The sequence below is a fragment of the Bufo gargarizans genome, chromosome 1, assembly GCF_014858855.1.
Source record: "Bufo gargarizans isolate SCDJY-AF-19 chromosome 1, ASM1485885v1, whole genome shotgun sequence".
Lineage (NCBI taxonomy): Eukaryota > Metazoa > Chordata > Amphibia > Anura > Bufonidae > Bufo > Bufo gargarizans.
Window position 1 is genome coordinate 464,886,162 of NC_058080.1, and position 24,561 is coordinate 464,910,722.

The following is a 24,561-nucleotide window of genomic DNA, read 5'->3' on the forward strand; positions in this document are numbered from 1 at the left end:
AGGGAATGCAGTTTTGGCCTCGGAGAACTGGCAGAGGAGCCATCTTGAGAAGATCCTCATAATGTAGAATTCAAAACTGCCGTAGTAGTAACATATGCTAAAATGGATTTTTTTTATGAAAATATGACAGTTATCCTTTAAAGGGAATGTGTCACCTATAAAACCAGACCGTGATCAAGAAACTTTTTCTATACAAGATTATGGGGACTGCCATTGGCATCTGTGTTGGTCTCATGTTCATATGTACTCGCATTGCTGAGAAAATTTATGTTTTAATATATGCAAATAAGTCTCTAGGAGCAACAGACATTGCCGTTATTCCTAGAGGTTCAGCTCTCTCTCTGTTACATCAGCCCGCCTTAATTTGAATCCCAAGAACGCCTCCTGATCCTCAAATAACCTCCCGCAGCGCTCAGATTACATCACTGGGCTCTGCGCATGCCCAGTGAGACTTTTGAGGCTGTTGCCCTGAGGAGGTTGATGATTGCGCAGGCCGCAGGCGGTACTGCGCCTGCGCAAGATTTCTGACCGCTGACAGGAAGAAGGACAGGGCATTTCTAGAACAGTGTTTCCCAACCAGTGTGCCTCCAGCTGTTACAAAACTACAACTCCCAGCATGCCCGCACAGCCAAATGCTGTCCGGGCATGCTGGGAGTTGTAGTTTTGCAACAGCTGGAGGCACACTGGTTGGGAAACACTGTTCTAGAAGGTAGACGATGATGTGGGGAGGGGGCGGAACCATTTGCCGGGGTTGTGGGAGGTTATTTGAGGATCAGGAGGCGTTCTTGGGATTCAAATTAAGGCGGGCTGGGCACTGCAGGGGGGTGTCAATGGGCACCAGAGAGGGGGAAAAAAAACGCCCCTCTGGGCACCTTGGAGCCTCATTAGCATATCATAAAAAGGGCTTTTTTTATCAAAAGGACAAAACGTAATAAAGAAGGAAGACGACTGCAGGAAAAAAGGTACTTTAGTGAATATGGCAATGGTGACAGCTTAAAATGGTAACAGCAGATGACAGATTCCCTTTAAAGGGAACCTGTCATCACCTTTATGCTGCCCGTGCTAACAGCAGTATACAATAGAGACAGATGAGTTGATTTCAGCGTCTGTCATTTTTAAGTTAAAAGTGGTTGCCGAGAACCAACATCACAATCATTGCAGACTGGGCCTGGAAAAGAGTCCCGGCCACCTGAGAAGAGTCCTGGTTATCCATGAATTCTTGCTCTCCTGCCCACCTGCTGATGAGAGGCTTCTACCTAGTTTTCTCCCCATCTCTCTAGGAGAGAACTGCCAATCATCAGTAGGTGGGCAGGAGAGCAGGACATTATGTATAACCAGGACTCTTCTCAGGCAGATGTGACTCTTCTCAAGGCCTGGGCTGCAATGATTATGATGCTGGTTCTCGGCAATCACTTACTTTTAGCTCATGAGTGACACCGCTGACATCAGCATTTCTGTCACTAATTTATGTGGCCCTCAGTGAGGTCAGCATAAAGTTGATGACAGGTTCCCTTTAAGTGTACAGATGGCCATAGATGTGCCTTAGTAAATAAGCCACATCTCAGTCCAGTGCACAGGAGATCAAGACTGTAGTAAGAAATGCCAGTCTAGATCTCTAAAAATCTCCCCTAATGTGTTTGTGAAAAAAATATATAAAATAAAACTGTATTTATACTGATGAAAAAATGTCTACCTGTTGTTCATCCTCGTTATCTTCAGCCTCATCCTGACATGCAGTCTGAAGGTAGAGAAAAAAAGATCAGATATACTATTTATTATGCTGCACTGTTAAGATACGTGTATTGAAGTCACAGACCTTGCTCTGTAGCACTAATTTGATGACATCACATATTCTTCCAAGCTGCTCAGGTCCACCCACGCAAGGTTCCTTCACATCTTTTAGTACATTGTTTAAAGACTCTAGGATGGTCATTACCACTTCACGTTCCTTATCTTGCACCGCACCCTGCAGGTAGGCAGGGATAACAATTTCCAGAAGCTGAAGTAAAACTGTTAAAAAAAAAAAAAAAAAAGAAGAAGAAGATGGGAAAATAATTATTTATAAAAACACATTAAACCAATTTTCTTACTCGTTTCTGCTTTTTATGACATTATATATTTGTACCACTCACCTTTGGCACTCTGCTCATTAGGGTTCTTCTGGCATACAAGGTGCATTGAGCGCACAAATTTCCCTACAGCTTCATATGCCGATTTCCGGACAGTGTTATGTGGTGACTGAGTAAAAGGAAACAGATATTTGAATTTACTTCGAGTTGTTCCCATCAAGTAATAATAATGTCTGTAAAGCACTGCGGAATATGTCCGCGCCATATAAATGATTAAAAGGGTATTCCGGTAAAGTAACTTAATTTTTCAAAAAACGCATTAAGGCTGCCAGCTGTGACCCAACCAGAACCCATACCTATACATATAACCAAAGCTTCGATTTACCTTGCAATCCACTTGTCTAGCTTCCTGTGTAAGCCTGCAACACACAGAGTATCATGGTGCCCGATCTTCCCTCACAAAACTACAAAGACTACAATCCCCACAATCCCTAGCTTTCCTGCTGTGAGTTGATGTTTATTGATTGGCTGCCTGATATTAGTCTGGTCACGCCCCCTCTACTCAGTGATCACCAGCACACTAACACGCCCTTTGTTTCACAAGACATTTAGCTAGAGAATTGATAGCAACACACTGAGCATGCTCGACCTAACAAAGGCTCAGAACTACAGGTCGATCCCATGGTAATTTATGAGAAAACACAGTGAATAGCAGAGGAAGAAGACTACTTTTAGAACTACTGAACGGTAAATATGTGAAATTTACATTATACTAGGAAATTATTGATGATGAATTAATCTAAAACATAAGTTATATTTATGATAACCGGAATACCGCTTTAAAGTAAATAACTAAAACAAACTAGCATATCTTATCCAGCAACGCCTTTAGGAATCAATCGCTTGTCCCCATACAGTGAAGGTGATTGCTACATGTAAATATAACCCTCATCTCTTCTGATGATCTGAAAGTGAATCGGAGTGTCTGCTTTGTTCCTGATGACCACAGATCCATGCAAAAAGGAATCTAAGCTGGATGCATTTGGACTAGGGATCGACCGATTATTGGTTTTACCGATATTATCGGACGATATTCAGTATTTTGAAAGTTATCGGTAACTGCATCTATTTTGCAGATATTCCTATAACGAATCGGGAACAAGGATCGCGCTACTGTCAGCGCGATCCGTGTTCCCTCAGCAGCACAGGGGAGAAGGAAGCAGCATCTCCCTCCCCCTGTGCCACTGCCACCAGTAAGAGGAGGAAGGACAAGAGGAGAGCAGGGGCTGTGGCCACTGCGCCACCAATGAAGATAACTCTCATATTAATTCATATACAGGAGGCGGGAGCTGGCTGCAGAATCACATAGCCAGCTCCTGACCTCTATGACAAGTAGCTGCGATCTGCGGCAGTTAACCCCTCAGGTGCAGCACCTGAGGGGTTATCTACCGCAGATCACAGCTACTTGTCATAGAGGTCAGGAGCTGGCTATGTGATTCTGCAGCCAGCTCCCGCCTCCTGTATATGAATTAATATGAGAGTTATCTTCATTGGTGGCGCAGTGCGCCCTCCCCACCCAAGCCCCCCCCCCCCCCCCCCCCGTATTAATCATTGGTGGCAGTGGCCTCGGGTTCCCCTCTCCCCTCCTCCTCAGTGACAGTTCCCATCGGAGCCCCAGCAGTGTAAGCCTGGGGCTCCGATCGGTTACCATGGCAGCCAGGACGCTATTGAAGCCCTGGCTGCCATAGTCAGCTCCCTGGTGCTGTGTGCTCTATCAGGGTGAATAGGACAGGGGTTCTAGTCCCTAAGGGTGCTAAAAGTAAGTAACAAAAATAAAAATATTATATATATATATATATATATATATATATATATATATATTAATTATAAATGAAAAAGAAAGATTTACAAAAAAAACAACTACACGTTAACAATAAACATATTCATTTTCAGCAGATTTGCGTAGGATTTTTTATTTTATTTTTTTTCCAAAAATGAAAATTCACAGAATGTCGATCCCTAATTTGGACTGCTTAAAGTAGCACTCACAAAAATACAGTCACTGGAAAGATTATCTTCACTACATTTTACATCATGTACCTTTGCAAAGGGTCAGAGAATTAAAAAACAATGGCGTTGTCAGGGGTTTTCATTTACAGTGGATGCCTGACCTGCGGCCCATCTACAGGGGCGCTTATTCCTGGTCGAAGTCTTTTTTACAAGGGGCACCTGGCCTGGTGCCTGTTTACAGATGGTGCCTGGAAAGGGGCCTGTTTACAGTTTGAGCCTGGTCTGGGGTCTGCTTACACGGGGCACAGAGTCTGGGGTTTGTTTAAAAAAGGTTTCTGTTTAGAGGAGACATCTGTTTAGAGGGTGTGCCTAGTTTGTGGTCTGTTTACAGGGGCATCTAGTGTGTGGTCTGTTTATAGGGGGTGTTTATGGTCTGGGGTCTTTATCTTAATTTAGGAGGTCTGATGTGGGCTCTGAATGCATTTCTGGGTCTGCTGATGGTGGCCATATGTACTATTTGTGATTGAAACACTGTTGGTTGGGCATGTATCCTATATAAATTAATGGAAGCCATGACTGTGCTGAATCTATCACACAAAAAACAATGTCACCCAACAGATCCCACCAAGTTATATTGGGGTCCATCAAGGGTTCCACACAGTGTCCATTGTTTTGACAGAAACAATAGCCCTGTATGCTGTGCTGGAGGCTTCTAAGTAAGCCACTAACCACAGTGTGATCGAAGACTTATTTTAATATTTATAACTATTTTGTTGGGGTTACTTGTCACTAGAGGGTATAGTACATAGCTTAAAAAAAGGTTAAGAAACACTATCCTAATAGATTTGAAGAATTAAAAAATTAAAATTAAATACGTTAGTATCTTGCTGATTCAAATTTCACGTACGTACAGCAGTAATAGTGATCTTACCTCAATGTGTTTAAAAACTTCCTGGAAGCATGAGTCAAGATAAGGGAAAAATGAAGAGCTGAAGGAAAAATTTAAAGAAAAATGTGACAAAATATAATGAAAAATAATAATATTGTGGGAAGCAAACCAATATAGCGAAGGGGCAGAAGGATGAATGTACAGCCAAAAAGAGAGAAGGAAAAATGACAACATTTTATATGGAATAAAAATACAGTAGCAAAGCAAGAAAATTAAGATATGCAAGGGATAGTGAGTAAGTAGACACACACAAATAAAAAGGGAGAGGGAAAAATTACATTAATATTACCATGTATAAAGATTACATTAAAGGGTTTTCTGAGGGTTAGGAGGAGAAAAGGACACAAACCAGGAGAGACAGAAGGAAGAAGAGGCTGCTGGATAAGAACCAGAAGCGAAGGGATATTAAGAGTTACCTGGCATGTAACGATATCACCCCTAGAGCAGAGAATGCCTCTTCTTTTTCATCAACAAATGCATTCTGCACAATAAATCTGCAGACACACAATATATCAGAATAAAGCACCATCTATTTGCCTTCAATCTATCAGTAAATATCTAAAAAAACAGACAATAATAACATGAGTAGCTGTATTCAAGGAGTAGTTAATATTCGTGAATTGCACTGCCAGTACAAAGGTTGTCCAGGATTTCTTTTTAATACCCCCACCCAGCAGTGCCCACGAATAAAGCAATGCTCAAAGGGGTTCTCCAGGAATTAAAACAATGAAAATACTTAAATAGCATTTTATAATAAATATATTCACAAATACCTTTCATTACTTAGAATGGCTTATTTCGTTTAGAGAGCAATCATTAGGAGAAATAAAATGGCCGCCGTCCTATCAGTACACACAAAACCTGTACTAATCGGACAGGAGGACAAGTTACTTCACCACATTCAGCCATAGTGCTGCCTCATCCTCCTCTCTGCTTGTCAGTAATCATGATCCTGAATACAGGTGAGTCTCTGTGGGAATGGAGATGATGAGGAGACATGAGAGGAGGGTGAGGTGTGGTTAATGAGCAGCAGCTCTTGTTTACAGTCTCCATTACCACAGCAACACATTACCACAGTCTGACCTGTCCGTCCCCTCTGTACTTCATGTCTCCTCATGAACTAAATTCCCTAGAGATTCAGCTAAAGTTCTTATCTGTAATCAGGATCATAATCCCTGACAAGCAAAGAGGACGAGGCAGCTCTTTACCTCAGTGTTGTAAAGTAACTTTTCCTCATGTGTGATCAGGACAGGTTTTGTGTTAACTAATGGGACAGAGGCCATTTTGTTTCCCCTGATGATTGCTCCCCAGACAAAACAAGCCATTATAAATAATGAAAGGTATTTGTAATATATTTATAATAAAGTAATATTTAAGTATTTTCATTTTCTTAATTCCCGGAGAACCCCTTTAACTGCTCTCTGCTGCTCTGCTTCTACTACGTGGCTCCCAGTCTGTCTTCACTGGACGTCTGAACCCTGTTTGTCAACTTCCGCACGTGCAGGGTCACATCTACCACTGCAGCCAATCACTGGCCTCAGCTGTGATGTATCCCAGGGGCACATCACCCAACAGAGATGTGCCGCGAGCCACGGAGCTGGAACAGAGCAGCAGAAAACAGGTAGGTATAGCTTTTTTCATAGGTATCGCTGAGTGGGGCGGGTGTGAATTAAAAATAAATTATGGATATCCCATTTTAAGAACTCTTCAACCTTATAAAAACCTCATCAGAAGACATCTCTCTCTGCTATCCAGGGTTAGGCTATTAATGCTAATACATACTCTAAATGTTTGACCTACTTAATCAATTCAGATGGTAAGGAACATGAGCAATGACTCATACTATCAATCCTGTATGGTATGACAAATATGACTGTAGTAGGCCATTTTAACATATACTGGATTCATAAGCCGCAACTAGGTTTCTGAGGAGGAAAATAAGAAAAAAATATTTTGTACCAAAAGATGTGCTTTTGGTAGGTTTTGAACTAATGGGGGTCTGTGGATGCCCCTGGGGGGGGGACATCTGTGGATGCCCCTGGGGGGGGGGGACATCTGTGGATGCCCCTGGGGGGGGACATCTGTGGATGCCCCTGGGGGGGGGGGGGACATCTGTGGATGCCCCTGGGGGGGGGGACATCTGTGGATGCCCCTGGGGGGACGGGACATTGTGGACACATCTGTGGATGCCCCTGGGGGACGGGACATCTGTGGATGCCCCTGGGGGGACGGGACATCTGTGGATGCCCCTGGGGGGACGGGACATCTGTGGATGCCCCTGGGGGGACGGGACATCTGTGGATGCCCCTGGGGGGACGGACATCTGTGGATGCCCCTGGGGGGGACGGACATCTGTGATGCCCCTGGGGGGGGGACATCTGTGATGCCCTGGGGGGGGGACATCTGTGGATGCCCCTGGGGGGGGGACATCTGTGGATGCCCCTGGGGGGGGACATCTGTGGATGCCCCTGGGGGGGGACATCTGTGGATGCCCCTGAGGGGGGACATCTGTGGATGCCCCTGAGGGGGGACATCTGTGGATGCCCCTGAGGGGGGACATCTGTGGATGCCACTGATGGGGGATATCTGTGGATGCCACTGATGGGGGACTTCTGTCATCCACAGATCCCCATAAGTGTAATCTACAGATCCCCCATCAGATGCATCAGTGTGGAGGGAGGAGGAGGAGACACTCATGGTGGGGCCCGATGCAGTGACTCTACTCTAATACACCGGGCCCCGCAACTGTTAAATACATTCAATCCGATCTATATCTAAATGTATACCGCACTGTTCAGTACTTACTGTAGTACCGTAAGTATAGCATTAAGACGACGCAGACTGGCAGCTCCTTCGGTCATGCGCCGCCTGCCTGCTTATCACACTTTATGAATGAACAGGCATGACCGAGGGAGCTGCGGCAGGCGGCGCATGAGGAGGGAGCTGCAGCAGGCGGTGCTGGCGTCACATGACCGAAGGAGCTGCCGGTCTGCGCTGTCTGCATGTATTTAACAGTTGTGGGGCCCGGTGTACTATAGTGACGTCACTGCACCGGCCCCGCCATGAGTGTCCCCGCCTCCTCCCTCCACACTGATACTTCGCTGGCAGCGCTGTGCAGCATAGCGGCCAGCGAAGTATCCGCTTTATAAGACGCACGGAAAGGGGAGGGGGGGGGGGGGCTTGTGCGTCTTATAAAGCGAAAAATACAGTAATTCCTAAAACAAGTGCAGTCATTGTCAAAGACTTTAAAGAATTGTAATAGCTACAAGGCATGTGCCACAGGGAGATACTCAGGCTGTGCTCATGATGTACTTTTAAATACGCAGAACAGTGTATAATCATAGCCTTGGGGGTACTCTGACGTAATCTGGTTGAGTAGGCTATACTTGGTGCTGTAAAATCTAGATTTCTCGTACATTCCATTGGGGGACACAGACCATGGGTATAGCTTAGAGGTATTACTAGGAGGGACACTATGCAAAAACGAAGCTCCTCCTCCTCGGGCTATACCCCCAGACACCTCCAGGAGGACTTCAGTCTTTGCTTAGTGTCTGTCCAAGGAGGTGACGCTTACTCTTCTCCTGTTTGTTATTTTTTTTCTGTTCAGATGGGGACGCAGGTCAGCATTGCGCTTTCCTGGCCCCCGTGGAGTGTCTGCCACCGTCTTTCGACGTGTCCTGGCTACCTCCCATCCCCCCACAGAAGAAAAGTGGGTCCAGGCTCAACATGTCAGCTCTGGCATCCCACCAGCTGCTGGGACGCCTGCTGCCTACCCTCCTCCAGAGCACTGTTCTCCTGGATTGGAGTCAGAAGTCTGAAGAGGCGCATCCCTGCTGGTCTGGACATCGAGGGAGCATGCTGAGCAGATAAGTATGGCCCAGTCCCTCCCCCTCCCTCTGTGTCTGTTTGTCTGTGGCTACCTGGGTGAGCTTGAAGAAGGATCCTGAACTGGAGTACTGGCATCTCTTCCCCCTTAAACTGTGGGCTTCAGCGCTTCTCTCGTCGGGCCTTGGCTGCTGCGCTCTCTCAGCGCCCGCCGGCAGGCCGCTCCTCCATGGCCTCGTTAACCCCTGCTGCACCACGTGTTTGTTTAAATCGCGCGCGCGCATATTTTTGCGCGCTTGTTTCGCACGCTTTTTCCGCGCCATAGTGACGCGTTCGGGGGGGCGGAGCCTCGGCATGCCGCTCTGACTCTCCTTACACCGGAGACTCTGTTTGCTCACGGCCGTGCAGCTCCTCATCTCTCTACACCGGAGACTTCTGCTAGCGTTGCCTGGGTGGTAGGAGAACAGCTTGCTCTGCTCCTGATCTTTGCAGCAACTGGTAGGAGATCTTTTACTGTGGGGTTCCATCATGCCAAAGCCTGGGGCACTTAAATCTGCCAAGGCCTCCTCTCAGGCTCTTTTGGGGTCATGCAAGGTGTGCCTTCTGCCTTTTTCTGCCTCTGGCACCTGTGACTCGTGCCCTGCTCCTGGACAGGATCAGCCTCCTTCTCTTGCTCAGCCCAGTCCTCCCTCTGCCCCTGCGGAACCGGCGGTACCCGCCTGGGCTTCTGCCATGTCTAGTGCGGCAGCGGATCTGGCCCTAGTTGCCAAGGCAGCCATGTCCTTCATGGAGCGTATGGCAGCTACTACTCCAGTGGCGTCCACCGCTCCATCTCCTCTCAGTGATTCTCACAGGGGGCGTCTGACGTCTAAGAGGCAGCGTGAGCGGCAGCATTCCTCATCGGATGACTCCGCTTCTCCCCCACGCCTTGAGACATGCCCGGTTGATTCTCCCTCTCGTGGGGAGCGCAAATCCGAAGGGGAATTGTCCGGATCGGACGAGGCCACGGAGCGGGAACCCCTGCCTAAGCTTTCCACCATGGTATCCGAATTGGTGGAGGCTGTCCGTGACACTTTTAATATCCACGGAGATTCCACTCCCTCCACTAGTCGGGAGTTCTCCCTCTTTCCGCCCAAAAGGCCCGAATCCGCGGTGTTCCCCGTTCATGAGGAATTCACAGCGGTCATATCAAAGGCTTGGGACCGACCCAATCAGAAATTTTCGGCCACCAAGCGCATGGATACGCTTTCCCCTTTCCCCTCTGACTCGGTGGAAAAGTGGACTTCTTCCCCTAAGGTAGATCCTCCGGTGGCCAGGTTGGCCAAGAACACGGCCCTTCCTGTCCTAGACGGTTCCTCCCTGCAGGATGCGGTGGACAGACGCCTGGATTCACTTTCCAAGTCCATCTTCTCTCTGGCGGGCACTTCCCTGCGACCGGCTTTTGCGTCGGCTTGGGTTGCCAGAGCCCTTACGGCGTGGTTGCGGCGCCACCACCAGGATCTGACGGAACAGGGCGCCCCTGCAGACACTTTGGAATTTATTCTCCAAATGTCTCAGGCTTCTAAATATATCTCTGTGAGGCTTCAATGGATATCGGTTCCCTATTTGCCCGTATTTCGGCCCTCTCGGTCATTCAGCGTAGAGAGGTTTGGTTGAAGGTGTGGGATGCTGATGCTTCTTCCAAGCGTTCCCTCGCTAACCTTCCCTTTGAAGGATCTAGACTCTTTGGAGCCCAGTTGGACGAATTCATTTCTGCCGCAACGGGGGGCAAGAGTACTCATCTGCCTCAACCCAGATCCAAACGGCCCTTTCGATCTCGGGCTTCAGGGTTCCGGGGCCAGTCCTTTCGTCGCTTCTCCACAGCCAGGACGTCTTCGTCCTCGTCGGCTGGGGGATCCCAGGAATCCCGCAAGAAGCCTTTCTTCAAACCCCAGCCCTCTTGGCGACCACGGGCACAGTCAACCCGTCCCCCTGCTCCCAAGCAACCCTCCGCATGAAGGGGGGCCGTTTGCTCTCCTTTCAGCAGGTCTAGAGGGCTCACGTTCAGGACGCCTGGGCTCTGGAGATTGTGACGTCCGGTTACAAATTGGAGTTCTCGTCCAGCCCACCGGAACGCTTTTTCCCGTCTCGCGTTCCGGGGGATCCAGCCAGGGCCTCGGACCTCCTTTTGGCGGTCTCCTCTCTTCTGGACCGGGGTGTCATTTTTCCCGTTCCCCCGGAGGAACAGGGAACAGGTTTTTACTCAAACCTGTTCGTCGTTCCGAAGGAGGGGTCGGTGCGCCCGATACTGGATCTGAAGCTTCTGAACAAGTTTCTAAGGGTGCGGAAGTTTCGCATGGAGTCCCTTCGCTCCGTTATTGCTTCTCTGCTTCCGGGGGAATTTCTCGCGTCTGTGGACATTCAAGACGCCTACTTACACATCCCGATTGCGAAGTCTCACCATCGCTTTCTGCGTTTTGCCATCTGGGGTCGTCATTACCAGTTCGTCGCCCTGCCTTTTGGGTTGGCGACCGCCCCTCGTGTTTGCACCAAGGTTTTGGCGCCTCTCATGGCGCTTCTTCGCACCAGGGGCATCTCGTTGTTGCCCTACCTGGACGACATCTTGATAAAAGCCCCGTCTCTTCCACAGGCCGAGGACAGCGTCCGAATTACCGTTCAATCTCTAGAACGGTTCGGGTGGCTGATCAATCTACCAAAATCCTCTCTGCACCCTTCCCAGAGACTCTCCTTCCTGGGGATGATTTTGGACACCTCGAGTTCTCGGGTGTTTCTTCCGGATTCCAAGTCCTCTCAGATTCGGAGGGCGGTGTCGCTCCTTCTACCAGCTCCTTGTCCCACCATTCGGGAGTGCATGCGGGTTCTGGGCCTTATGGTCGCCTCCTTCGAGGCGATTCCGTATGCCCAGTTCCACACTCGACCGTTACAACTGTGGATTCTTGCCCTATGGGACAAGACCTCTCGTGGTCTGGACGCTCCCGTCCGCCTGTCCCGGCACGTTCGGTTGTCTCTCCCCTGGTGGCAGGCCTCCCCGAATCTCTCATCAGGGAGGTCCTTCCTTCCGTTCTCCTGGACGATAGTCACCACCGATGCCAGCCTCATCGGTTGGGGAGGCGTTCTCCGGAACCTCACAGTTCAGGGGGTCTGGTCGACGGAGGAATCCCGTCTTCCGATAAACGTTTTGGAACTAAGGGCGATCTTCAACTCCCTCTCCCACTGGACTTCCCTCCTTGCGGCTCGGCCGGTGCGTGTTCAGTCGGACAATGCCACGGCTGTGGCCTACGTCAATCATCAGGGCGGAACGCGCAGTCGGGCAGTGATGCAGGAGGTGGCGAGGATCCTCTTATGGGCGGAGTCTCATGTTCCAGTGTTGTCGGCGGTGTACATTCCGGGCGTCGACAACTGGACGGCAGATTTTCTGAGCCGCACCAAGGTGGATCCGGGAGAGTGGTCCCTACATCCGGAGGTGTTCGAGGACATCTGCCGCCGATGGGGCCGTCCGGACGTGGATTTAATGGCGTCCCGGCTAAACAACAAGGTGCCGGTGTTCCTGGCCCGCGCTCGGGACCCAAGGGCGTGCGGAGTGGACGCGCTGGTGTCTCCTTGGCAGCGATTCGACCTCCTCTATGTCTTCCCTCCACTTCCTCTGTTGCCGAAGGTGCTGCGCAAGATCGAGGCGTAGGGGATACTAACCATTCTTATCGCTCCGGATTGGCCTCGCCGCGCCTGATTCTCCAACGTCGTCCGAATGTTAGCGGACGTTCCGTGGCCTCTTCCCGACAGAGAGGATCTTCTATCTCAGGGACCGCTCTTCCACCAGAATTCACGTCAGTTGCGTTTAACGGCGTGGCTATTGAGACCTACATCCTGAGGAAGAGAGGCTTCTCTGATGCAGTGGTGAGAACCATGATCAGAGCTCGAAAGCCGGCTTCTTCGCGGATCTATTATCGCACCTGGAGGGCCTATCTAACCTTTTGTGAGGTCGGGTTTTCCGCCGCTTCGTTTCTCTGTTCCGGTGGTGCTGGCCTTTCTACAGTCCGGCGTTGAGGTGGGGCTGTCGCTCAGTTCTTTGAAGGGTCAGGTTTCGGCCTTGGCGGTCTTTTTTCAACGGTCTATTGCCTTTTTGGGGCCAGTGAGAACCTTCCTGCAGGGGGTGGCGCATTCGGTTCCTCCGTATGTTGCTCCCTTACCCCCCTGGGATCTTAACCTGGTCCTGCGCGCCCTTCAGGATGCGCCTTTTGAGCCTCTGAGGGAGGTCTCCCTAGTCTTCCTCACCTGGAAGGTGGTTTTTCTGGTGGCCATTACCTCCATCAGGAGGGTTTCGGAGCTGGCCGCGCTTTCCTGTCGGGAGCCTTTTCTGGTCTTCCACCAGGATAAGGTGGTGCTACGGCCGGTTCCTTCTTTTTTGCCCAAGGTGGTTTCCCCGTTCCACCTTAACGAGGATCTTGTCCTGCCCTCTTTTTGTCCTTCTCCGGCGAACCCCAAGGAACGTGCTCTCCACTCCCTGGACGTCGTCAGGGCCCTGAAAGTGTATCTGGGGGCCACCGCCTCCTTTCGTCGTTCGGACTCCCTCTTTGTGGTTCCCGAGGGGTCTCGTAAGGGTCTGGCGGCTTCCAAGGTTACTGTGGCGCGGTGGATCCGTTCCGCTATTGCTGCGGCCTATCGCGCTCGTGGTCAGGTTCCCCCGTCGCGGATTACCGCTCACTCCACAAGGGCAGTGGGAGCTTCCTGGGCCAGACGCAATCGCGCCTCCGCCTCCCAGTTGTGTAAGGCTGCCACTTGGTCGTCCTTGCATACGTTCACAAAGTTTTATCAGTTGCACTCGCTGGCTTCGGCTGATGCTGTCCTCGGGCGCAGGGTATTGCAGGCCGTGGTGCCCGTTTAACGGTTGGACGTTTTTTCTCCTGGCGGTGTTGGTTTTTCCCACCCCATGGACTGCTTTTGGACGTCCCATGGTCTGTGTCCCCCAATGGAATGTACGAGAAAAGGAGATTTTTGTGAAACTCACCTGTAAAATCTTTTTCTCGTCTTTTCCATTGGGGGACACAGCTCCCGCCCGCTTTTTTTGTTTAGTTGGTGTGTTGGTTTCCATTGTGGTTTTTTCAGTTCTCCTTCTCCTACTGCTTTTGCAACGACTGAAGTCCTCCTGGAGGTGTCTGGGGGTATAGCCCGAGGAGGAGGAGCTTCGTTTTTGCATAGTGTCCCTCCTAGTAATACCTCTAAGCTATACCCATGGTCTGTGTCCCCCAATGGAAAAGACGAGAAAAAGATTTTACAGGTGAGTTTCACAAAAATCTCCTTTTTTTTTGTACCCACCATTAAATCTTTTTCTCTTCTGTTTATAAAAACACAAGCAAGACCAAAAGGTATAGCTGTTGCCACTAGGAGGCAGACACTAAGCAAAAAGTGTGAGAAATGACTTGAGGGTAGAGCGAACTCATAGCACAATTGCTGAAATTGCTTCAGGAGGCCCTGGGAGTACAATTGTCCAATGTTTCAAATCCCTTTCCTTTCCCATAGAGATAATCCCTTCAGTTGGGAAAGTTCTGGTGAGACAGGATTGTTTCATATGGGAGACATATTTTGAAGTCCTGAGACCCCAAGAAGCACTTTAGCCTTAGCCCACACTTTCCTCATTAGCACCAAAGTTGGGGCATATCCTAATCTTGGATCTACTCCCCCTTCCAGGGCCGCCAGGGGTGGGGAGCGTCCTGATGTCCATTCAACTACCGTGTTACCCCGAAAATAAGACATTATCTTTATATATATATTTATTTTCTCGTTAATGGCATTGGGGGGACACCGTACCAAGGGTATATACCTAGCTACCACTAGGAGGCACTAGACATCAAAAAGGTTGGCTCCGCCAAGGTGGGCTGTACCCTCTCCACAGCACTAGGTTATTCAATTTTAGTCTAGTGTCCGTAGGAGGCAGACCTGACCTGCTTTTTTCCTGCAGGTCTTGCTGCTATTTTATTTTTTCTCTCTTCTGCAGGTTTTCTCCTGCTGCAGGCAAGTGCTCCATCGTGGGCTGCCACTTTAGTTGCACCCCCTGTGGGCGCATACTAAGGTACCTCACCGGTCACCCAGTCCCCATTGATAGCATCCGCAGTGGCATGCCGGCATTCCCACGGTCCCTGTGTTGAGTCTGTTGATAGGGTGACCCTGCGGAGCTCGAAGACGTCTGATGGTGAGCATCATCCCCGTCCCTGTCCTGCCCCAAGGCTTTGGGGTCCCCAGGTTAGTTTCCTCTGTGGCCTGGGGGTGGTTTACCTTAGCCGGGGTTCTGGGTGCCTTCTACCCCCCTGTTTCCCAGGGGGAGGGGAAAACTCTTCTCCCTGGCCCTCCTGGCTCCCTCTCCAGCCCTTCTAGCTACTTTAGTCCCCGGCTTTTGCCGGGACTAAGCCGCGTTTTCTCCCGGCCTGTCCAAGGGCCCTGGGTGTCGTCGCTCCTCTCCCTTTTCACCAATTTTTTTGTTGTCTGGAGGGCCTCCGATAAGCCCCGCCCACCTGCCGCGATAAGCCCTGGCCGCCTCAAAAATCGAGGCCCCGACTTCTGGGCCAACATAATACTGAACGGTCCATTCCCCTCAGAGCAGTCGGACTGCTCTGAGGGGAATGGACCGTTCAGTATTATGTTGCATATAACTCTTCCCCCATGAGGTAACTGACCTCTAGTAATGTCTGCTCTGGGGTGACGTCTGTGCACAGGTCATAAAGACACCACTTACGCGGTTTCCCTGTCCCTGTTTGTGAGCGGTAGCCCCCCCCCCCCCCAGCCCTCTCATGTCGCCCTGACCTAATTCTGTGTCAGTCATGTTGCCCTGACCCACTAGATGTAGTGACTATAAGTAATGGAGAAAGCTCAGGTCCTCTTCCCCTCACACCAACAGCTACATAGGATATAGAGCATGCCTACAAAACTCTCCCATATATTTCAATGACTCATTACCTGTCACAGTCTTCTTATATCTAGTTGCCTGCAGATGATGGTTAATGAGCCACAGTCAAATCTCAGACTAATGACTGCCTCAAAAAGCATGCATGCATGAAAATATACGATCAGAAATTAAACAGAACAGAAATATATACTTCTAATAGAAAATAAAGAGAATACCTTCCATGTAAGTTGCTAATGATATGATGCTCACTAATACTGAAGGAAGAGGTCCAGAACCAACTATGTTGTATAGGGACACTGTGGACAGTGCAATTGTATGTCCTCTTCTTTGGCCAGCACAACTGGTAAATATACTGCTCGGGCTGACCAAAGGTAAAGGAAGTAGGGTTGTTTTGGGTATTTTCGATACCCAATTGATACTTTTGTCTGGTATCGACCTCGATACCGGGATTTGCCTTTTTTTTTTTCGATACTAGGCTTCGCTGTTGCGCAGTCTAGTATCAGTGAACATGGAGAGCGCTGCTCTCAGCACGCTCCGTGTCCTCCTCAGCAGCACAGGGGAGAAGGAAGCAGTCTCTACGTCCCTCCTGTGCCGCTGCTGCCACCAATGAGGAGAGAGGGGCGGGTGCACTATGCCACCAATGAAAGTAAAGTTTAAAACAAATCCAGGAGGCAGGTGCTGGCGAGCTGCGATCAGCGGCAGTTAACCCCTCAAGTGCCGCACCCGCCTCCTGTATTAAATGTTAATTATCAATGGCGGCGCACTACGCTCTCCCCCCCCGTATTAAATTAAGTGGTGGGGCAGTGCGCCCCCTCCCCTCAACCCCCCAGTAATAAAATCATTAGTGGCAGAGGCCACAGGGTCCCCTCCTCCTAATTGGTGGTGCAGTGGCAACTTCTGATCGGAGCCCCAGCAGTGTAATCCTGGGGCTCCGATCAGTTACCATGGCAGCCAGGACGCTACTGAAGCCCTGGCTGCCATGGTAATGTCCTTGCTGCTGTATCTACTGTGCACAGAGCAGCAGGGAGAGTGTGAAGTCCTATTCACCCTAATAGGGTGAATAGGACAAGGGATCAAAAGATCCTAGGCTCTAGCCCCAAAGGGGGGAAATAGGTATTAAATAAAAAGTAAAAAATAAAATAAAATACACACACACACACCAAAATATTGAGTATTAATCACCCCCTTTCCCAATTTTACATATAAAATATATAAATAATAAATAAACATATTACATATCGCCACATCCGAAAAGTCCAAACTATTAAATTTTTTTTTTTTTTTAAATATATAAAACTGCGCGATTCGCCATGTTTTTTTTTTTTTTAGTCACCTTGTTCCCCCCCCCAGCAAAAAAATAGGATCACACTGTTCTATTATGGGCCGGATGTTCCATAAAATGCGGAATGCACGCAGCTCTTTTGGGTGTTTTATTTTTTTTGCGTGGTATCGAATGGTATAGAGTATCGCAATACTTTTTTATGTTATCGAAAAATAATCAAAATCAAAACAACCCTAAAAGGAAGCTCATCATAAACTACATGCTGCCCTCACTAAGGGAAAAATAAAGGAATGACAAACCCGCTCATTCCAGTGGTCAGCAGCTCATGCCCATATACAGGCTAAAACTATTACACAATAAGTTCTTGGCAAGAAGTTCAGGAGTGACATACCACTGGAATCAGCATGTCTGTCACTAGGGTTGACTTCAGTGAGGGCATTAGAACCTTTGGCCACTCAGGCCTACAGCACAGGCTTTCCTTAAAGTTAACTAGGGTTGATTTTGGAAATGTCTGAATAATAACACTGTTTGCTGTCAATCACTGATACGTATCAAAAACAAACATTTTCCATTTGCTGCCACTAAAAAATGTTTTAGCATACCCTTCAATGTCTGGATCTTCCTCTTCTTCATCTTCTTCATTAATGGCAACATCATCTTCATCTGTTTCATCATCAAACAACTTGAAGGTGCGATTCTCATTATACTGGATCTTTTTGTTTAAAGGAATAAATAAAAGGAGAGGACATTAGTCTAAATGAGTTCTTCTAATCAGCTTTTCAGATTTGGATGCCTTTATAGGACAATGGCATATTGTCCAATACTGGATCCAATATAAAAAAAAAAAACAGACCCAGAAACTTTTCAATATACTGTATTTTATTAGTGGAAAGAGTTGCTGGTTGATGCCATTTTCTCTGAAAGTATCAGGAAGCCCTTCAGTCCACTAAAAAGCTTTTCTTTGGTAGCAATATCACTAAAGATGTGGAGAAGGTGGTGAGGCTGCAGGCTACCTCAGATTGTAAGTGCTACCCATGCTGTGTAAGTTGAGGGGTGGGGGCAGTGGCGTACCTACCATAGAGGCAGACCATGCAATTGCTACGGGGCCTGGCATTGAACTGCTTCTCCTGCTCCCAATATAGATTTACTGTACTTTCCATCAGCTGCCACTAGGGGGACCTCAGTGCAGAGATATTTTACAGCTACAAGAGTAACTAGATAAATTCCCATACACTGAGCTCCTCCTAGTGGTGGCTGCAGGCAGCCAGTTTTATAACATACAATGTGAAGAGAAGCAGAAGTTTTGTCTAGGTATTTACACCAGTTGTCTGGTGTAAATATATTGAGAAACATGTTGTTCGGAATGAGAGCCATATTTATGAAGCATCGGTTTCACTTCCTCTGATACAAAAGTTGGATAAAGTGGGTGAGGTGGAGCTCAACTTTAAACATTTTTTAATTTCTTTCTCTTAAAATAATTGTAAATTTAATAGAAATCTGGGGAGTCGTGCTTAATGTTGTGTGTTGCCTGAGAGAGTCTGACATATGTATATTGGTAAACTGAGTGGGCATATATCCGTGTATACCCCTGGGAAGAGGCGGGTGGAAGCAGCCGATAGGATTTCATGGTAATGTATGTTTGGTTCAATAGAACTATGTGGGGTCTGAGTGTAGCTCTGGTAATACATGCTCCAAAATACGTCCCTCTGAAGCTGGCCTGAGTTTCATATGCCACAGTTTTCCCCATTTAAACTCACCACTATTCCTTCCCTCGACTTTAGAGACAGCAGCATCATCGTTGTAATTTTTTCCAGATGATGAGAAATGTTATCTTCCATAACTCCAGAAAGGGCAGCAAACAGACTATAGCTGTAACAACACAGGCCATTATATTTACCACAAAGGCAATATTACAATATGAACAGATGATACAGAACTAAGGTTGTATCAGTGTAAACTATTAGAAAGTTCTTCTTATTCTGTAGGTGTGGTTCACACGGCATTAATTCCTCAACAACTAGTGACATACCATGAAACTTCTCCCAAAAATCTTCTTCACCTTTTGAGAAGTCCCCCTGTTATCCAGGACCAGTTTCCTGTGACAAAATTTCAGTTCCACATATATATGCATACTGACCATCTTCACTGAGAAGACCACTCGCCTATAAGAACGTTTCCCAATGCAATTTTGAGGAAGTCATCTCAAAGAGGTTAAAAGGGGTTCTACTATTACATCAACTTATATTCTAAGTGTCTGATCACTAGAACTGCAACTCCATTCAACTCGATGGGACTGGCAGAGATATCTGGGCGTATGTACGCATAAAGTTTCTGTCGCTTCATATAAATGGGGAACATGACTAGGGGCACCAGCAAACCTAAAGGGGTTGTCTCACTTCAGTAAGTGGCATTTATCATGTAGACAAAGTTAATACAAGCCACTTACTTATGTATTGTTATGATCCATATTGCTTTCTTTGCTGGCTGGATTCATATTTTTCCATCACATTATACACTTTTCGTTTCCATGGTTACAGACCACCCTGCAATCCATAAGTGGTGGTCCTGCTTGCACAATATAGGAAAAAGCACCAGCCTAGGTGAGCTCCCATGGTCCCGGCCACCAGAGAGGCCGATGCTTTTTCCTATAACGTGCAAGTACAATCACCACTGATGGATTGCATTTTAAAAGTTGCATTCCAAGAGCTATATAACTTTTTAGTTTTTTCATCAATGTACTTGTATGAGGTCTTATTTTTTGCAGGACAAGTTATAGTTTTAATGCACCATTTTAAGTACATGTAATGATTGATTAAAGCAAGCTGTTTAGCTAAAACCCTCTCTGTTTAAGTCAGTAAAAAGGTGTATTAGTGGTCACTATTAAGCCTCTTTCACACGAACGTAAGGACTCCGTGCCTGTTCTGTGTACCGCAAATTGCGGTCCGCAATGCACGGGCCCCGACTGTGGGGCAGCCACATGCGGATTGCAGGCCCATTCACTAGTATGGGGTCAGCGATCCGTCCGTTCTGCAAAAAGATAGAACAAGTGCCATCTTTTTACATAACGGAAGTACGGAATGAAACACCACAGAGGCACTCCGTAGTGCTTCTGTGGGGTTCCGTTACGCACCGCATCTCCAGATTTTCAAGTGAATGGGTCCGCATCAGTGATGCAGAATGCACACGGCTGGTGACCGATGTATTGCGGAACCACCGTATCCGTGTGAAAGAGGCCTTAAACTGTTGCATATGAAAAACCTATTTCACTGTGAAACGTCATATGATGACATGCAAAACAAAGAAATCATTTTCAGAAACCTGATGAAGGGCTGAATTCTGTACATGGTCCTAAAAACAGAAGTCAAATTAAAATTTTTTAGTGCATTTGCAACCATTTTAGTTGCCATCTGGAGTTCTGGAAAGTGTTGTTACTTACGCACAGCTTCTTATAGTTGGGTCATCAATTCTATCACATAATTGTAGTCCCAGGAGGCAACAGTCTTCTGTCAAGGGTAGGAAGGTCTCTTTACCTAGAGTGTAGACCAGAACCCCAAGGGTTTCTGACAATTAAAGACAAAAAAACATTAACGAGAAAAGAAAACAAATGAAGAGCTAAGATTAGAGTAAATAAATAACACATAATGCCCTTTTTATTATCTATTCTACCCACCTAAACACTGAATCTGAACAGGTCTTCCTTCTTCTGTTGTCTGTACCAAATGCACTTTCAATACCTCCATTATAGAAGGGAAATATGGGCAGAGCAGCATTTCTGCTCCATTGGCTAACAAAAGAAAAAAAGAGGTGTAGTATGGGTCCAAGTAAAAAAGTGAGCAGCAAAAGAAAAACCCTGACAAAATGGTGGCTACATCTTGGACAGTAGAAAACATGCAGAAAATCCACCACACAAATGTTGGAAAGAACAATTTACTGGGTCAAGAAAAAGATTGAAGTATGCACTCACCGATGGCACCCAGAGCACTCACTGAAAGTTCCTTCAATCTGATATTGTCTGAGCTGCTCAGAGAACTCAGTATCCGCTCCATCAAGGTGGGGAGGTACGGCTTAATCTTACTACCTGCATTAACATTGCATAGTTCAGTATCAGAAAGCATTTGGATGCATCACACCTACTTACAATGAAGCATTACACAACATGGTCTCTTATGCCACAAGACATCCTGGAGCTTATTTAAACACAAACACTCAATAGACAATGAGGAAAATGATTATTTTTACGTCAATTATTTTTCTTCTATACCACAAAAAATTAGAACAAGTCCTTAGCTACATGTTACTCACCGCTCCTCCATTCACAATAACACAAGTCTTGATGTGCAACAGCTTTAGGCTACTTTCACACTTGCGTTCAGAGCGGACCGTTCTGAGACTGATCCGCTCATATAATGCAGACGGTGGATCCGTTCAGTACGGATCCATCTGCATTATATTGTAAAAAAAATTCGAAGTGTCAAAGTAGCCTCAGACGGATCCGTCCAGACTTTACATTGAAAGTCAATGGGGGACGGATCCGTTTGAAAATTAAGCCATAGTGTGTCATATTCAAACGGATCCGTCCCCATTGACTTACATTGTAAGTCTGGACGGATCCGTTTGCCTCCGCACGGCCAGGCGGACACCCGAACGATGCAAGCAGCGTTCAGGTGTCCGCCTGCTGAGCGGAGCGGAGGCCAAACGCTGCCAGACTGATGCATTCTGAGCGGATCCGCATCCACTCAGAATGCATTAGGGCTGGACGGAAGCGTTCGGGGCCGCTTGTGAGAGCCTTTGAACGGAACTCACAAGCGGAGCCCCGAACGCTAGTGTGAAAGTAGCCTTAGCCTCAACTCTGACTTGAGCACAACTTTTTATTATCCTATTTTATTCCTATTGATATATACAGATAAAAGTGATAGCCTCAACTCTTACCAAGGTTTTCCACAAAGTTTTCAAGAGCATAGTATGCCTTAGTGAGGTGAGCCGTATGAGATTGATCCACACGTGACAAATATTCTAACAGCAACGGAAGGACAGAATCGGAATAACCACTGATATCAGGCTACAAAACAGAGGCAAAAGGCTAGAATTAGAATTGTAAGGAATAGCGACCTAAATAAAGTAACCTAAAAGGTATTACCTAAGGTTAGTCAGAAGTAATGAGAATTCGGCCAAGCCAGTAAAAAAAAAAAAAAAACAAGAGCTAACTAAATGAGAACAGCAAGGGTACAGCCACATGGTCAGGTTTCTGCATGAAGTTTTGGAAGACAAAATAGGGAATGGATCTTAAAAGCAGAGAAAGTATAAAGAACAGATACAACTTCTCCTACTATTTGAATTTACTCCTGGTTTTGCATTCCAAAATTGTAGGCAAGAAACCTGACCGTGTGGCCGTACCCTAATTCTACACTGAGAAACCAATCACGTTCAACTGAAATATGTTCCATTGGTCCAAAAATGATCAGAGACTTATTTTATAATATTTTTTAGGACTAATCATTGAAGTACATTGCTCATTTAAACTGGTCTGTGGTTTGTTAAAATCAAAATGATTTACCTACAAGACATGTGAAATTCCTTATGAAGAATGTGTTTCCCTTGACTTTTAGCTCAAGTATGCATTACAGTACGACAGTCCCTTTCGAGTCTACGGAAGGGCCATCAATATAATATTGAACCCCTACAGGAATGGGTTAATTTTTATTTTATTTTTTTTCCCTCCTTGCCTTCCAAGAGCCATAACTTTTTTCAACTTTTCTGCTAACACAGCCTTATGAGGGCTTGTTTTTTTGTGGGACAAGTTTTTTTTTTTTTTTAATGGCACCATATAATTTACCATATCTTGAGCTGAAAAACAGGGAAAGAAGAAAAGAAAAATCTTTTATGCAGGATCCATTATGTAGGCCATAGACTTCTATGACGGAATGAATAACTGTATGCTCTGCTATACACATACAGTCCTGCAACACACACACATACAGATGTGCTACACCCCTACACCACCGCAAAAAAATAAATAAAGGAGGGGGTTAGTCAGCACATCTCAATTGCACAGGTGTATGCTGCCATGGAGGAAAGCGCAAAAACAAACAATGCAAAATCACTCCAACAAACACAATCGTGTCATACTCAATATAGAAAATGTACTAATGCTACTTTATAAATGTAAGATTCTTGGCAAATACATACAGTATATATATTTAAAATAATAATAATTTTCACTTTTATATTTAGTCCCAGGGGACTTAAACAGTCAATAGTTCGATCGCATATACCAGAGAATGCAACAGCCCAGGAGGGCAGGGATGAGTGAACCCCAGCAGATCAGGAATATCAAACTACTTCCTCACAGTGGGATTCCAGTGCCGCCATTCTAAAAGGTAAATTAAAACTACTTCATATTCAGATATAAGAAAAGGCAGCGCTGGAACCTGTGTGGCTGTCAATAGCATTTATTTATTTAATTTTTTTCACTAATGAGAAACTGTGGTATTCAGACCTGTCTTTAACATATGCAGCCTAAAAGTAGGGTTGTTGCGATACCAAAATTTTGATTCGGTTTCGATACCATAAAAAAAAAAAGGATTTTGTACTCACCATAAAATCCTTTTCTCGTAAGATGCATTGGGGGACACAGCACCATGGGTATATGCCCAGCTGCCACTAGGAGGCTGACACTAAGTAAAAAGTATTGGCTCCTCCCATCTGGGCTATACCCACTGCAGATGCAGGAGCAAAGTAGTAGTAGTAGATATAAAAGCAGTAGGAGCACAAAATTATAAGCCAACAAGTCCTAAACCAGAGAGGACCAACAGAAAAAACTATCCACAGAGGGTGGGATCTGTGTCCCTCAATGCATCCTATGAGAAAAGGATTTTACGGTGAGTACAAAAATCCAGTTTTCTCTTGAATGCATTGGGGGACACAGCACCATGGGATGTCCTAAAGCAGTCCACAAGGGAGGGAAGGAAAAACAGCCATGCAACGCAACTAACTCACAGCTGCTTGCAGAACCCCGCGACCCAAACTGGCATCAGCAGAAGCCAAGGAGTGGATGTGATAAAATTTGGAAAACGTATAGACAGAGGCCCAGGTGGCGGCCTTGCAGACCTAGGAAGCTGAGGCCTGATGTCTAACCGCCCAAGAAGCCCCGACCGCCGTAGTGGAATGAGCGGTCAACCGAAAGGGAGGAACACGACCCTTAGCAACATAGGCCTCCTTAACTGCCGACCTAATCCAACGGGATATGGTGGCATTGGAAGCTGGCAGGCCCTTGCGGGGACCCTCAGGGACCACAAAGAGGGAGTCCGACCGGCAGAAGGACCCAGTCAACCGAAGACAGAGGCGAACATGCAAACGGTGAAGTGAACCCTCCTTAGGATGAGAGGGGTTAGGACAGAAGGACGGATGGAAAATCTCCTCATTAATGTGGAATGAGGACACCACCTTACGGAGAAAGGAAGGGACCGGACGCAGAACCACCTTATCCTGATGAAACACTAAGAAAGGGGATCTGCAAGAGAGCCACAAG

General features: G+C 47.0%; 1 protein-coding gene across 1 annotated transcript in view; it reads right to left on the minus strand.

Moving 5' to 3' along the window:
- The window catches only part of IPO4 (importin 4), a 133,847-nt gene that overhangs the window by 42,828 nt on the left and 66,458 nt on the right, over positions 1-24,561 (minus strand). Inside the window, exons 14-24 of the mRNA XM_044273143.1 lie at positions 21,963-22,092; positions 20,998-21,111; positions 20,704-20,817; positions 20,470-20,593; positions 18,791-18,902; positions 17,636-17,745; positions 5,445-5,522; positions 5,011-5,068; positions 2,133-2,238; positions 1,817-2,010; positions 1,694-1,738 (exon numbers count right to left, since the gene is read on the minus strand). Coding sequence (XP_044129078.1) covers positions 1,694-1,738; positions 1,817-2,010; positions 2,133-2,238; positions 5,011-5,068; positions 5,445-5,522; positions 17,636-17,745; positions 18,791-18,902; positions 20,470-20,593; positions 20,704-20,817; positions 20,998-21,111; positions 21,963-22,092 — 1,185 coding nt within the window. The remainder of the gene's footprint in view (positions 1-1,693; positions 1,739-1,816; positions 2,011-2,132; positions 2,239-5,010; positions 5,069-5,444; positions 5,523-17,635; positions 17,746-18,790; positions 18,903-20,469; positions 20,594-20,703; positions 20,818-20,997; positions 21,112-21,962; positions 22,093-24,561) is intronic.